The sequence below is a fragment of the Cydia amplana genome, chromosome 25, assembly GCF_948474715.1.
Source record: "Cydia amplana chromosome 25, ilCydAmpl1.1, whole genome shotgun sequence".
Lineage (NCBI taxonomy): Eukaryota > Metazoa > Arthropoda > Insecta > Lepidoptera > Tortricidae > Cydia > Cydia amplana.
In genome coordinates, this window is record NC_086093.1 from 1,799,123 (window position 1) to 1,814,133 (window position 15,011).

General features: G+C 39.6%; 1 protein-coding gene across 1 annotated transcript in view; it reads left to right on the top strand.

The window, feature by feature from the left end:
* The first annotated feature begins 8,964 nt into the window (after positions 1-8,964).
* Positions 8,965-15,011, top strand: part of LOC134659521 (trypsin-1-like) — a 29,937-nt gene continuing 23,890 nt past the window's right edge. Inside the window, exons 1-3 of the mRNA XM_063515184.1 lie at positions 8,965-9,048; positions 9,757-9,863; positions 10,781-10,875. Coding sequence (XP_063371254.1) covers positions 8,988-9,048; positions 9,757-9,863; positions 10,781-10,875 — 263 coding nt within the window. The 5' untranslated portion in view covers positions 8,965-8,987. The remainder of the gene's footprint in view (positions 9,049-9,756; positions 9,864-10,780; positions 10,876-15,011) is intronic.

The window sequence follows — 15,011 nt, forward strand, 5'->3', positions numbered from 1 at the left end:
CGCTGACACACAGAGAGACCATTTGTACGCGTGTGATAGAGATAGAAACAGACGGATCAATGTACGAAATACCTTAAGCCCCGTCTCCATATCGCGCGGCAAACCATCGAATCGAACATTGGCTCGCACGGCAGCTGCGCGTAATGGATACCGGGTGCATCGAGTTGGCTCGCGCGGCAGCCCGGTATCCATTACGCGAGGCTGCCGCGCAAGCCAATGTTCTATGGTTTGCCGCGCGATATGGAGACGGGGCTTTATGCTAACTGTCCTTTCTTTAGTCTTTGGTCAGAGTTTAATTTAATGACATACATTGAGAATTAAGAAAAACAGAACGCCTGATTAAAATCATGTAGCATCATATAGCATATCAAATTATTTTCACTCTTAATAATATTCTTACATAGGTACAGTTAAGTGTTAAAATATGGCTGCACACATCATACCCAAAAATATGTCCCATAGCCCTTATGTCAGCGAATTAAGAACTATGGGACATATTTTTGAGTAAGTTATATGCACCCATAAATCTATGTAATCATCGAACCTGCTCACAAAATTTCACGAGCATCGGCTGAGAATTGCGACCCGCAGAGGAGATCATACGGACATACGAAAGCATTTTTGTCCAAGCTGAAACGGAGGGCTTCGCTAACGCTCGATCAATAAGCTTTCTTGATCTTGTGGGCAATGACTTTAGGCCGTCCAAAGGGTTGAAAGTACCTACATAATTCGCAAGCAAGGATCGTTCAAAAACAATAATGTAATACCTATATACATATATGTACCTATGCTTGTTTGATGCAAATAAACATTCATTCATTCATTCATTCATTCATTCATTCATTGAAGCAAAATAATGAACCGTCCAAAGAGTTCAAAGTTCATAATTCGCAAGCAAGCAAAATAAGTCGAAATTCTCAAGCTGTATTGATTTTTGTTAAGCGTTTTCGCAAAGGTCAATACAGTTTTATTTTATATGAAGTGTACCTATGTACATTAACACTATAGTCCCGCTGGAAGTGTTAATAATACTTAAACAGAGATGGCGCCACCATTATCGATGGAAGTAATGGACTAACAGTGTTGCTCATTATCGAAATGGCTTCGCTACGATTATGGAAATGGTGTTCATGAGGTTTCGAAAGTATGGCTGGCATTACAAATACAAAATGCTATGCTATTGTTTAACCGATTCGGTGCGGATGGCACGACAGGCGTGTCTTCAATGTTTTTAACGTGTGGCGTATGACACGACAGGCGTGCCATCATATTCTATGGCGTAAGGCACGCCTGTCGTGTCAAGAAATAATTGTTCGCCGCCACAGCCAAGTTTTCCAAAATGGAACACGCAACGAAACGGTTAAATAGAAAGATTGACTAACGCTAGAATGGTCCGGGTCCGGGCCAAAGGGTTCCGATACTTAGATTTCTATGACGAGTCATAAGTGATCACTGATCACGTGATGCTTTCTGTAGAAAAAGAAATGTCGGACACCTCGGCTCGGACTCGGATCGTTCTAGTGTGAGCTAGCTATCATTTAAATAACTATTTAAATTTAGGAAGGTGTAGCAAGCACTTTACGCTTACCTGGAGCCATGAAAAACGAAAAAAAACAAACCAGCCAGGTGCGAGTCGGACTTGCCCACCGAGGGTTCCGTATAAATTAAACAATTATTTTTTTAAATTAATTTACACTTTTTACATTTTTCACTGTATTTGTAGTGTAAGATGATATTACTTGCCAGATTTCATTGTTCTATTAAGGCTTATTATTAACCGGGCAACTAAAATATTAAACAGGAACTTTCATTGGGCATATAATAATATAATTTGGCTCTGCATTCATATTTTAGCGCCAAAAAAAATATATTAGCCTCAAATATAAGAATCATATTATTAAAAAAACTGGCAGCAAAATCAAGCCACCCAAAAAAATTATAGGGAACTTAAAGTGATAGGTTGGCATCTAAAATAATAAATTGGCAACTAATATTGTAAAGCGATCATAAAATTTAGTTGTCATCTAGTTGTTCACATCTAAGTAATCGACTAATCATAACTGAGCATATCGTTTCAGCTAGGTAGTATTTTAACACGAAAGCAGTTAAATTTAATGAATATTGGTCACTTTTTTACACAAAACACCTCAAATTAATTTACCAATACGCAATGGTCAATATACTTATAGTCGAAATTTATAATTATGAAACGCCTAATGGCCATTATACCATTAGATCTTTAAATTTTTAATTACTAATTTCAATAGTTACCATTGTGTTCTGCTAGAGTCAACAGATAGGTGCGACGACGAGCGAAGCGAGGAGGAGCGTGTTAGGCTGACCGTATAATGACCAAACAAAATATTTTAACACAACTTCATTTTTTAATTAATAGATAGCCGTTTTCTTTTTAATATGTGCTTCATAAATGGTCTCCAATATTGTATTAATTCAGTTGCCAAATAAATACTTGGTACCTGCCTAAAAATAATCAAATGCTGTAACGGCATTAAAATGCAACTCATATTGATATATTTTAAGGCTCCGTTTTTGTTGCCAAACTATTAATTTTAGTAGCCATTTCAATTTTTTTAAACTACCCAAATTCGATTAATTAGTTGACCGGTTAAATACGTGCCTTCTATTAAGTCAACGGGAAGTAGGTACCCTATTAATTTTGATTCCCTTGAGAGTGTTGAAATTAACGTTTTATACGGCCGTTTGTATCTTTATTTTTCGTTAACTTTGAAGTTTTATTTTTTCACAGCTTTTAGGGACTGTAGACTTGATACCTCCACGTGTTCCCGAGGTAAAGGGTCTTGACAGACAGACAGACGGACAACAAGGTGATCCTATAAGAGTTTCGTTTTTCCTTTTGAGGTACGGAACACTAAAAATTTTATTTTTATTAATAAATAAAAATACCTTTTAATACAGTGCTTTTATTACAGATCTCTCTTATTTGCCTGATGTTTCTTTAATAAATACACAGCATTTGACTCTACTAGATGTTCAGGAGATATATTTCCATACGACACTGGGTTCACAGCAGACAGGGTCACTCCAGGGTGGGAATATGATAGGGTCGCTGACACTGGAGTCGATTTTGGGTAAATAGGGTCTATTTTGTACTTTAACATGTTTTTTTCTGAAATTAAGGGCACGTGCGTGTGTATAAAGACTTAGTACATTTTTATTTATTTATTTGTCTAAATACGTAAAAAACTTAAGAAACTAAAACCCGTTCTGTGCCATGCCACGTCCAAAGGTCCCCACCACACTATAGTTCGTTTTTTTTTGCATTAGAAATAAGGTAAACAATCTTGATGTGTCTTATAATTGAAAAACACATTTTAAAAATAAGTTACGGTAAATATGTAACAATTATGAATCTAATACAATCTTTTATAGTCTTCTGCTTTCATAAGTAATAGTTATTGATTTAAAAAAAGTGTTTTTCAATTAAAAGACATGTCAAAATCGCTTACCTTCTTTCAAGTTCTTTCTAATGCTAAAAAAAACGAACTATAGCCGCGTTACCCCGCTGTATGGCGATGGAGACCTGTTGGACAAGCCATGACTCAGAACGGGGGTCATTCCCCTTCTCCCTGAAGCGCTTGGTCGTTGGCCGGTCCCATATTGGGATACCCTCCTCCAATTGAGGGGGGATTTAAATCTTCTCGGGGCAGAGGTGTAGGGTTGGAGCCGGTGTAACTTTATTTGACGTTCATAAGCGCATTGTAATTGTGCCTACTTTAATAAACTATCTTTTATCTTATCTTTATCTTGCCAAGCTCTCGGAAGAGCTCACGCGCCTCCTGTCCCCAGGCACAGGGCGGACACGCCATACATCAAAAATGATTTGCGTTTATATGTGTGCGCGGCACGTCTGTACACGCGTCATTGTGTATCTGACGGACTTCTGGCATGCTCTCAGTAGAGCGACTTACGCACACGTTCATGTCGCGGCCAGTCGCGGGGCGAGGTAATCCGAGTCGGGGCGGGGCGGTGCGTGTCCGTTCTGTATGATAATACTATTACTTATTAACTCTGTGCCCCAGGACCCGGCTGTCTCGACGGCGACAGGCACGAAGTCATAGGTGACTCCCAAGGCAGAGTATATTTTAAGACATGTAATTCGATAAGTACCTATACCTGCACTTTATATTACTAATCATTCACCACACCAGCTCTAGCAATAATTACTATTTCCCGATTTAAATGAAGTGTTTTAAGGGAGGTAAATTCGTGAATGCTCCAGATCGCAGGTGTTTGTGGCCCGAACCGAAGGCGAGGGCCATAAATATGCGATCTGGGGCTTTACGAGTTACCGCCCGTGGTTTGTCTAAAGTTTTACGTCTTGCCTTGGCCAGGAAGTGAGATTTTCTCCTCGCGTAGCGGGGATAAAAACCCACTTACGGGCCTAGGGTGACGTAAAATACTCACCTACCACTTTTAGTGTTATTTCCTATATTATTGTTCTGTGTTTAAATATAGTTACACAGGGTTGAGGCGAAAGCTGGTACCTTTTAGGCCGAGGCAGTTAGGGTCACCATGGGTTTGGTTTCATTTAGGATCCATGTTGCTATTGATCGCAGGCCTGAAAATTTGAACATACCTTATGACCTTTTATTAATGTAAGTATCTGTATAGGTTGGAACCATGGTTGGAACTAATACATCTTCACTACATAGTATAAAGCAAAGTCGCTTCCCGCTGTCTGTCTGTCCCTATGTATGCTTCACAGACCAATTCTGTGGTATGCTTAAATCTTTAAAACTACGCAACGGATTTTGATGCGGTATATTTAATAGATAGAGTGATTCAAGAGGAAGGTTTATGTATAATTTGTTAACCCGTGCGACCCGGGGCGGGTCGCTAATTAAACATAAAATAGCTTAACCTTACATGACAGTATGGAGTGGTTTTCTCGTATGTTTGTTTATTCCATTACGGATATCTAATTAAAAGAGAAATCAATTAAGGTAATGAAGCAACCAAACAGTACGATGACTTCTGTGTCAACGTCAAGTACGTCAAAAACATAAATCTATGTCAAAAACCATAGAAGGTCCTACTAATCCTACCTTCTATGTATGTCAAAAACACTTTTCTTACTTTTCTTTATAAAGTAATAGAGGAGGAGGTTCTGATATAAATATAACCAGAATAAGTATAGTTGGTCAAACCAAATTTGTCAGTCAGTAAGAACCAGGAAAACTATACTCATTCTTTTATTTTGGGTGCTAGTACTAGTGTAAGACAAAGGTAGTATGATTCTCTCTGTCTATGTTTGAAGTGAGACAGTCCTTTGACAAACTATATCTTTGGTAGTAATAATGTTCAATGCTCTTTATATGTATGTACCTATAGTGCGTCAAGCAAATCTTGTCAGTAGCAATGTACTGCAAATTAAAGTAGGGTAACACCACGTAACACTCAAAGAGCAGAATTGCGCTAGGAAAAGCAGAAATGTACATCGAACAAAACGTGTTTATTTTCCGCCTTTCATACGTCAGTTCGGGTGAATTATCATAACCTCAAATTTTAGTAATGTTTACCGTCAACGAGTATGATTGTACATTGTAGGCACCTTAGCTTTGCTTGAGGTCATGCATAATCTTGGTATTTAATGGTGACAGCAGAAATTTCTCTTGAAATAGAAACGATTCAGAATGTAAACAATAAGATGATGGCTGTCATTCACGATCCACATTCCACAGATAACACACAGATGACACGCGATTTTGGAATTATTCGAACACAGTGTTGCTAACCCGCGATTTTTCAAATTTGCCGCCTTTTACTACTGACAAGATTTGGTTGATCCAGTATATATGCTCATTGCAACCTTGCCACAATATCAAATAAAATAACACTTATCGAGAGGTCAAGAAATGACTTGAGGAAAACGGCCAGAATAATATTACCTTTGACCACAGGTGGACCTTATATATTTACAAATTTACAATAAGGCACCTACATTATTACTTTACAATGTGGACGATGCGGCCATGAGATATAGAATATCTTTATGTAGGTATATCGAAGCCTTAAGGGGCCCACTGATTACCAGTCCACCGGACGGTATCGGCCTGACAGTTAGAACAAAAAGTTGACAGTTCCGAACAACTGACAGGCCGATACCGTCCGACCAACCAACGGACTGCGGGCTCAGCACGGTTCCATTTTTATCGACTATGACTATGCCCGTCACTTTCGCACCTACATACTTGTTAGAACGTGACAGGCCTAGTGATAAACGATAAAAATGCGACCGTGCTACTAGGGTGGTATTCAGTGGGCCCCTTTAGACCCCTTAGAGCATACAGTTCTGAATGGAGTAGCATTTCAGTAACTTACCCCTCTGTCAATGTGCAAAAAAACGTATAAAGGCATTTTCATGTGTGATAGATATGTGGCTTTCCATATAGAAGGGTCCTTACGCTTCATGTGCAGTAAGGACCTTTCTAGCAGTTTCTGTTGGAATTTCAGATAAAAAGGACCTTATTGCGCTTGAAACATAAGGACCCTTTTGTAATGGAAAGCCACAAATGTTCGTGTGCGTTAAAATGAGATGGTGTTAATTTTTGTTTACTGTCCAGAAAAAATAGTATAAAATGGATCCACTTGACTAAATCCCTATTATTCGTTCATCATAGGTACAGTCGCCATCAGATATATCGGAGCGGCCAAGGTGTTCACAATATCTGAACACGCACCCTAACGCCCTGACAATAGAGGCGTGTTCAGATATTTGTGAGCGCCTTAACCGCTCCGATATATCTGATGGCGACTGTAAATAAATAGGTGATAACTAATACCACCTAATACTATAAGGAGGAGGAGGAGGTTTAGTAACTAATAAACTAAAATACTCGCCACTTGACTAAATTACTAAGTCCGAACCTTACTAGCCCTTAAGAAGCGTGAAGATGGCTCCAAGTCACTTAATTACTACTTACCCACTAATGACACCGTCCGCCATGACAGTTGTCAGTCTGCGCCAGCGCCGAGCCGCCGCGTGCGCCGGACCGTGATTCATTTGTGACCGTGACCTCTGCTTGTGGACATTGCATTAATGCTAAGTGATTTCTGTGAGAAATAGAAGATTTAACTAAGATTTTTGTATAAGACATGTTGAAGTTTACTTAAAATGATAACGTTTGAGTTTGAGTTAGAAAAAGTTTTAACAAGTTTGTTGTTGTTTTGACACAAATAAGCAGCTATGTTTTTTGTGTTGATGTTTGAATAAAATTACAATTAGATGGGCCAAAGTCCCAAGAATAGTCGGACCAAGCTAATTATTTAATGACAAAGTGGGGAAATGTCATCGTTATTGTCAAATTTCTATGAAAATATGACGTTTTTAATGACACTGCCTGACTTTGCAATCAAATCGGTGCATATGTTATCTTATACTGATTACATGCTGACTACCGATGGGGCATGGAGGTGACCATGTCTGTTCAGCGAAAATTAGAATAGAATAGAATATATATGATAATTGTCAAGAGGGCGCTATTATTCTCATGTATAGGGTGACATTACAGTGTAGTATGAAAAAATTAGTTCCAGTGAAATTCCGCAACATGGCGCAGCCTCAATAGATCCTGGTTCACCTATAATAGTTTAATACGGTACGGTTACAGACTTTAATAAAATTGTTGATCCATTCATAGCATTTAGGGTTCAAGCTAGTTTGGTTGTCAATCCTAACGGTATGCATGCCCAATGTAAAGTGAACCCTACATGTCTCACGTCTCAACAATGAAGCCCGTAACTGGTACTTCATATAAAGTTATCAGATTGATTGTTTAAGCTGTTTGTACCTTAATGATATTTAAATTATCATTAACAGCATCCTGTTTCTTTAAGTTTAGCATTTTCCTTATATTTTGGACACGGAGTCCTATCATGGGGCCCTTGCGGGTAGGCACTAGTAGGCATTAGTAGGCACTAGTAGGCACTAGTAGGCACTAGTAGGCATTAGTAGGCACTAGTAGGCACTAGTAGGCACTAGTAGGGATTAGTAGGCACTAGTAGGCAGGAAGGAGCAGGAGCCCCCCCCCCCCAGGAGCTCAAATCCATAATAAATGCGAAAGTGTGTCTGTCTGTCTGTTTGTTACCCCTTCATGAGCACGTTACGCTTAAACCGCTGAACCGATTTAGTTGAAATTTGGTATATAGATAGTTTGAGTCCCGAGGAAAGACATAGGGTAGTTTTTATTCCAGAATTCATCCTTTAAGGGGGTGAAAAGGGGGGATGAAAGTTTGTACGGGGAATCGATAAAAAGCAGATTAGATTAAAAATAAGCTACCCAAATGTCTGACACCACGCGGACGAAGTCGCAGGCAAAAGCTAGTTTTACATACAACGTCTGCTCCCCCCCCCCGTCCATTCCAATTCTGAGTTCAATTGTGAATTTAAACTGTTCACGGTTTTGAACTGGTTTTGATAAGACCGATTGTCTTGGTGGTTGGCGCGCATCTGACCGGACTTTCACTTCATTTCGCATTTCGCATCGATCAGCGTGATCGATCTTCAAGGGCGTGTCAAAATTAAATCAAAACCTAACAAATTGCGTAATCACAATCGGGTTCACGGCGGTCAACGTCCAAGATATGTTTACATATTGACAATACAGTTATTAACAGTTATGTGTATCCACAGTGTGTAATCTAAGTCATACTCCGGTTTGGCGTGGTAAAACATTACTAACTTATAACTTATAGTTTGTCAAAGGACTGTCTCATTTCAAACATAGACAGAGAGAATCATACCATCTTTGTCTTACACTAGTACTAGCACCCAAAAGGATGAGTATAGTTTTTTTGTTCTTAAGTACTGACAAATTGGTTTGACCAACTATAACTTTGTACCGACTTGAACAGGATATAGCGAGGGGGTGATATTTCATAGAAATTTGCTATGACGAGAAATTATAATTAAGAATCGAAAACAAAACTAAAGTAATTAAAGAAACATGATAAAAAAACTGTCGAGTGCTGTAGTGCTGTGCTTCGTCTACGGAGTGGCGTCTCAAGGTAATATATTCTTTATTATATAGTTTTTTCATTACTTCATAATCATTTTATTAATATCAAGAGGACGAGTGTTGAAGTAATCTTATACCTAGTCAACTAGGGAACAAATGTGACGTACCACGGCAAAAGGTACCTTATGGCCGCTGGCGCTTACGTCGCATAGCGCCGCAATAATATTGGAGTGGCGTTAATAATAGCGTATGCGCCAACCGCCACAAGGTACCTTTACCCGTGGGACGGCACAAATATTTTGATTAGTGTTTTAAGTAAGTAGTCACACTACTATAATATATAAATTGAAATAGACATACAATAAAGATTTGGTCACTTTTTAAGAAAAAACGGAACCTGTCTGTTTGTCTGTCTGTCCGTCTGTCACAGCCTATTTTCTCGGAAACTACTGGACCAATTAATTTGAACTTTGGTACACATTATGTAAATTAGTGACCCAAAGATAGACATGTAAACAAATGGAAGTAACGTAAACAAATGAATTTTATACATGGGGGCCACTTTTGGGGGGTAAATGAGACAGTTAAAAAAAAAAAGTTTTCGACAAAACGGCGTGGCCCCGTTAAATCTGGTCTTGTGTCGGATTCGGCAGTTTGCCCCGGAACCTCCGAAACACTACACGCTTCGGCCACACGAGGGACATACATAAATGAGGGTAGTAATTCCTAATAACCGACCATAGACCATAATTTCCAGCTCCCGGTGACGGGTGTTTCCAAGATGGCGTCCCCGGCGTGTGCAGACCACTCCGTGACTGTCAGGCCGTGACAGATAACCCGAGGAGCCAGTGGTGGAAACTAGCCGTAAGCACTATACCTACATTTTATTAAAATAGGTACATAAGAAGCCTTTAGGCATTAAGTCCCCCATTTGTACATTTTATTTGTATTTTATGCAATAAAGTTTAAATAAATAAATAAATAAGACATTATAGGTATCATATTGAAAACTTTCGCGTTTTGAACAAATATTAACTCACATTTATAGACGGGTCTATCGCAAAATTCACAAAAAAAACAAAACAAATTCGCTAATTCACAAATTCGCAATTTTCGCGATAGACCCGTCTATAAATGTTAGTTAATATTACGTTAATTGTATACACTATAGGAGATTGCAAGAGCATAGATGAATACTTATTTCTCTATGCTCATAAATTATAAATCTTGACATCATTCCCATTTTCGTCGCTTTTTAGGGTTCCGTACCTCAAAAGGAAAAAACGGAACCCTTATAGGATCACTCGTGCGTCTGTCACAGCCTATTTGGAAACTACTGGACCAATTAAGTTGAAATTTGGCACACATATGTAAATTAGTGACCCAAATCAAATATTTATATTTTTTTATAATTGTAAAATACTTAGGTTAGAAGTTATTTAACCTTTTAACTTAACCGCCAGCAATTTTTGATCGAGCGTGCTCGTGTCGCCACCGACAGTAATTGTACCACGCAGAGTAAGGTTGGCATAGTTACGGGAGTTATAAATGTGCTGTAAAAACCAAATCAGTTCTTTGTCTTATTTATCAGACTGTGGCGAAATGAGCTGGATATGTAATGTCATAAAACCAAAAAATGACCATTCCCCCGCGACGCGACACGAGTCCGACTCGGACTTGGCCATTTTTTTGATCATTGTCATGCAATCTTGTACACTCTAGATCTGTGCCTATACCATACCTTGCCTTGTCACAAGATTAATTGTAAACTTGTTCCTCAGAGATGCGGCTTCGAAGGGTTCGAGGTAATAATCTGCTGCGTGGAGCAACCCAGCACCACGTCTGCGAGACCCGTCGCCACCACGCCTCGACCTGGGTACCACTATATCTTTCTCTATACTGATCGCATCCATACGCAACGTACTACGTAGGCGAACAACACGCGAATGCGAAGGGAAGCGATGCGGCGCGGGGTGAATCAACCCTTTGATACCTATAGAAGTGTCCTACTTGGGCGATCTAGTCGCGAATGCAAACGCCGTAGGCTTGCCGCGTCGCGTCGTTTCAGGCCAACGTTCCAATCGCTTACGCTCCGTAGCGATCGAAACGCAACTGTCACTGTCGCACTAATATGGAAGAGTGATATAGACACAAAGCGATTCGATGGCGAAGCAATAGCGATTGTCAGCTTGGCTAAGCTAGCAGGCCGCGTAGCCAACGTGCCAATCGCTCACGCTCCGTAGCGATCGAAACGCAACAGTCACTGTCGCACTAATATGGAAGAGTGATAGATAGAACAAAGCGATGATAGCGAAGCGATAGCGATTGTCACCTTGGCTAGGCCGCCAGATCACATCCTTAGGCCCTCAGCACACGAGGCGTAGGCCTGAGCGTCGCGTAAGCGTGACGTAGAACGAGAGCGCTACAAGCACGTGGGTCGTTCTACCGTTTCGTGCCGATTTCGTGTCCGAGCCCACATGAAGCGTTAAAATTATATTTTTTTACTTGTGGTTATTTTTAAAAGGTATGTTTATGTGGTACGAAAAATGCGCCAGTTTTGGAATTTAGCTAAACCTAATGATCTATTAAATAAAAATTAAAAACATGCGAAAAATTCATTTCCCTCGCACCTAAAATGGCGTACCATTGGGTTCGAAAATTAAAAAACACTATTATTTGCAGATAAACCCTACTTTCCATTATTGTTTATAAATAAGCACATAATCAGTATTATAATGGTACATGGTACGTATTTTTAAAGTTAAATTATCATAGAGAGAACGCACTTTTTAATTTTGTCACGCGAAAGACTTCATTTTCACTCTAAAAAATTGCCACTCATGCCAAATCTAAACGCGCCTTTATTCACGAATAACTGTGATTGCTACGTGTTTTTACTACCTTAGTCTACCGCAATACGTCAACGAAGGAGGTTTCGCGCTCTTGATTTACGAGTAATTTAGGTTCTCCTCACCGGAAAGGCACTTTGTCACGGTTACTACTCATTTTTATCCATTAAGTAATTTGGTGCTATATATATATTGCAAAAAAATCACCTTGTTAATAATCTGTTGGCATTTTGGTATATCTTCATTACTTTTACTTGATGACATTCTAGCCTTAAAGACTATAAAGAAATTTAAAAAAACCGTCGAAAGTTCATTCCACTCCAATTCATCCCTCTCCATTTCTTCCAATATTGTCGGGTGAAGGAAATGAACCAGTTTGGAAGGAAATGAACAGTCGAAATGAACGACGTTTTGGACAACCTTTGAACGAAGGAAATGAACTTCCAGTCGTGCGCGGTCGGTCACACGTCACGTTATTAACTCCCCGTATATATCGTTAAAATCAAGCAAAAATGGTGGAAAGTGACAGTGAAATCCTAAAAAACTTAATCATGGACCTACTAAAGCCACTTGAACAAAAAATTTGTGATATTAGTTCTAAATTAGACGTGATTTTCGATGAAATACGCGAAATAAAATCCGACATTCCAGTTAAACTACCTGACGGCTCAAATCTGGTTAGTGATAAGGAAGACAAAGGCGCACAATCCACACCAAACAGCGGCGAAACAACACCTACGAGTCGTCCCCCTCTCACACACGCACCCGCGCCTAGGAAGCAGCGCGCCTCCGCCGCGCGTACGAAAGAGAGGCTTGCAGCGCAAGGAACGAAACCGTCAAAATTCAAAAAAATCAAAACATTTAACCAGCAAACGGATGATCAAGACCCCGCACCATTACCACCGCCGACCGCCACACAAACACAAAAACAAAAAGAAATTGTCGACCACTCTTTAAAAAAAGTCATTGTCAACAACAATGAGCCTGTAAACAAAACTAACTTGAGAATAAATGTAACGTCAAGCATAAGTACCGCGGACGAATCAACTCAACAGTCAGATTCAGATAACTGGGAGACCGCAATAAGTCGTAAACATCGCCGTCGCAAGCACAACACCGCTCCTATGTCCATTAAAGGCTCCGCCAAAAACACCCAAGTAGGTGGAGTTGAAGTCCGCAAGTACGTACACGGATGTTTCTTCAGAAATGACTCAACACCAGAGAGTATAATTAGCCACCTAAACAGCATACGCGACGGCTTCCAGTATACAGTGGAACAAATCCCGTCAAAAAGGGACACCTACAAGTCTTTTAAAATAGGTATTCCCATAACTGTGTACGATGACTTCATCACAGCAACGGCCTGGCCAATAAATACATGCGTCACGGAATGGCGGCCCTTTCTCCGACCCAGGGAGACAAGGTCTCCCGAAACCAAGTAAGTCAGTGCCTGCCAACTCACCTACGATGCAAACGAACGACAGAACCTCCCAAAATTCCATTCCAATAAGCATCCTACACCAAAACATTAATAGACTCGCAAATAAGACCTATAAAATGGAAGCGGAACTCCAGGTGCGCGGACAGGTTGACGTACTTTGCCTAACGGAACACTGGTTACAATCCAACCAAATACTAGCTACCAACATTCTTAACTACCAACTGCGTGCTCATTGCTGCCGATTGTCCAGGACGGGTGGAGGAAGCTGTATTTATGTAAGACCGGACATCCCATGCATAGAACGGAAGGAAATAACGGACCTATCTGTGGAGTCTCAGTTCGAGGTATGTGCGGTTGAGTGTATAGGACTAGAGTTAGTTATCGTGTGTATATACAGACCGCCGAGTGGTGATGTACCATTGTACCTAACTATGTTAAACAATTTACTTAATTTAAATGTAATTCAAAATTATAACGTAATAATAATCGGTGACATTAATATTGACCTTATGACTAAATGTAATAATTCTAAATATTTATTAAATACATTAAAACAGTTTGGCTTCAGACAATTAGTTAACGAACCTACTAGAATAACGAATAACAGTAAGACTTGTATTGACCATACATATTCAAATATAATGAAATCAAATGTAAAATCTATATCCTGTTATGACATGCATTTGTCTGACCATCTATGTATAAATGTTATTATTGACATTCAAAATAAATCCTTGCCACAAAATTGTCATATTTTAAAAAGAACATATACTAAACAAAGGAAGTTTGATTTTTCACAATGTCTAGACTTATATCAATGGGAAGAAACACTTAAAAAAACATCATGCCCAAGTAAAAGTATCGAATTAGTTATGAATGTGATCAAACATCATTTTGAACTTTATTTTCCCTTAAGGAAACAACTAGTTAAAAAACCTGTAAGTAAGTGGGTCAACGATTCCATAAGGAAATTACGTAATAATATAATAAAAACCAAACATAACTTAATGTATCATAGCGACAGCGTCGAGTCTCGCGCTGACCTGCAACGTCTGGAAACAGACTACTGGGCGAAGTTACGGCAAGCACGTAGCAATTTTATTAACGGTCGCATATCTAACGCTAAGGACGATATGAGTAGGAGTATATGGCGCGTCATCTCCGCAGAAACATGTAAAAATAAAAGGGGAAATGCTATTGATGTACTTGTTAGCAGATCGGCGGGCGACTGTGTCAGCGCTCGCGCCGCTGCCGCCGCCGCGCTGTTAAACCGGTATTACATTGATACTAATATAAACAATGCCACACCGTGCACCCGGACCGCGCTAGTATATCTCTCACAATACCTATCCGCTGGATGTCCGACCTTTAAATTTGAACCGTTTAGGCTAGATGAGATGAAAGTCGCATGCAAAAAAATCAAACGCAAGGAATCCAAGGACATTAACGACATGTCGACCCGCATTATCGACTATTTGCCTCCGACCGTCATCTCTCTGCTCTTAATGCTGTTTAATAAATGTGTATTCTATGGAACCTACCCAGAAGTTTTTAAACAAATAAAAGTACAACCTGTATACAAAGGGAAAGGTGAAATGCACGTGCCTAAGCATTACCGTCCTATCTCACTTATACCGGTAATGTCTAAAATTTTTGAATATTTATTAAGTAACAGATTAATGAAACACATTACATCTAATGATCTCCTAAACCGTCAGCAAT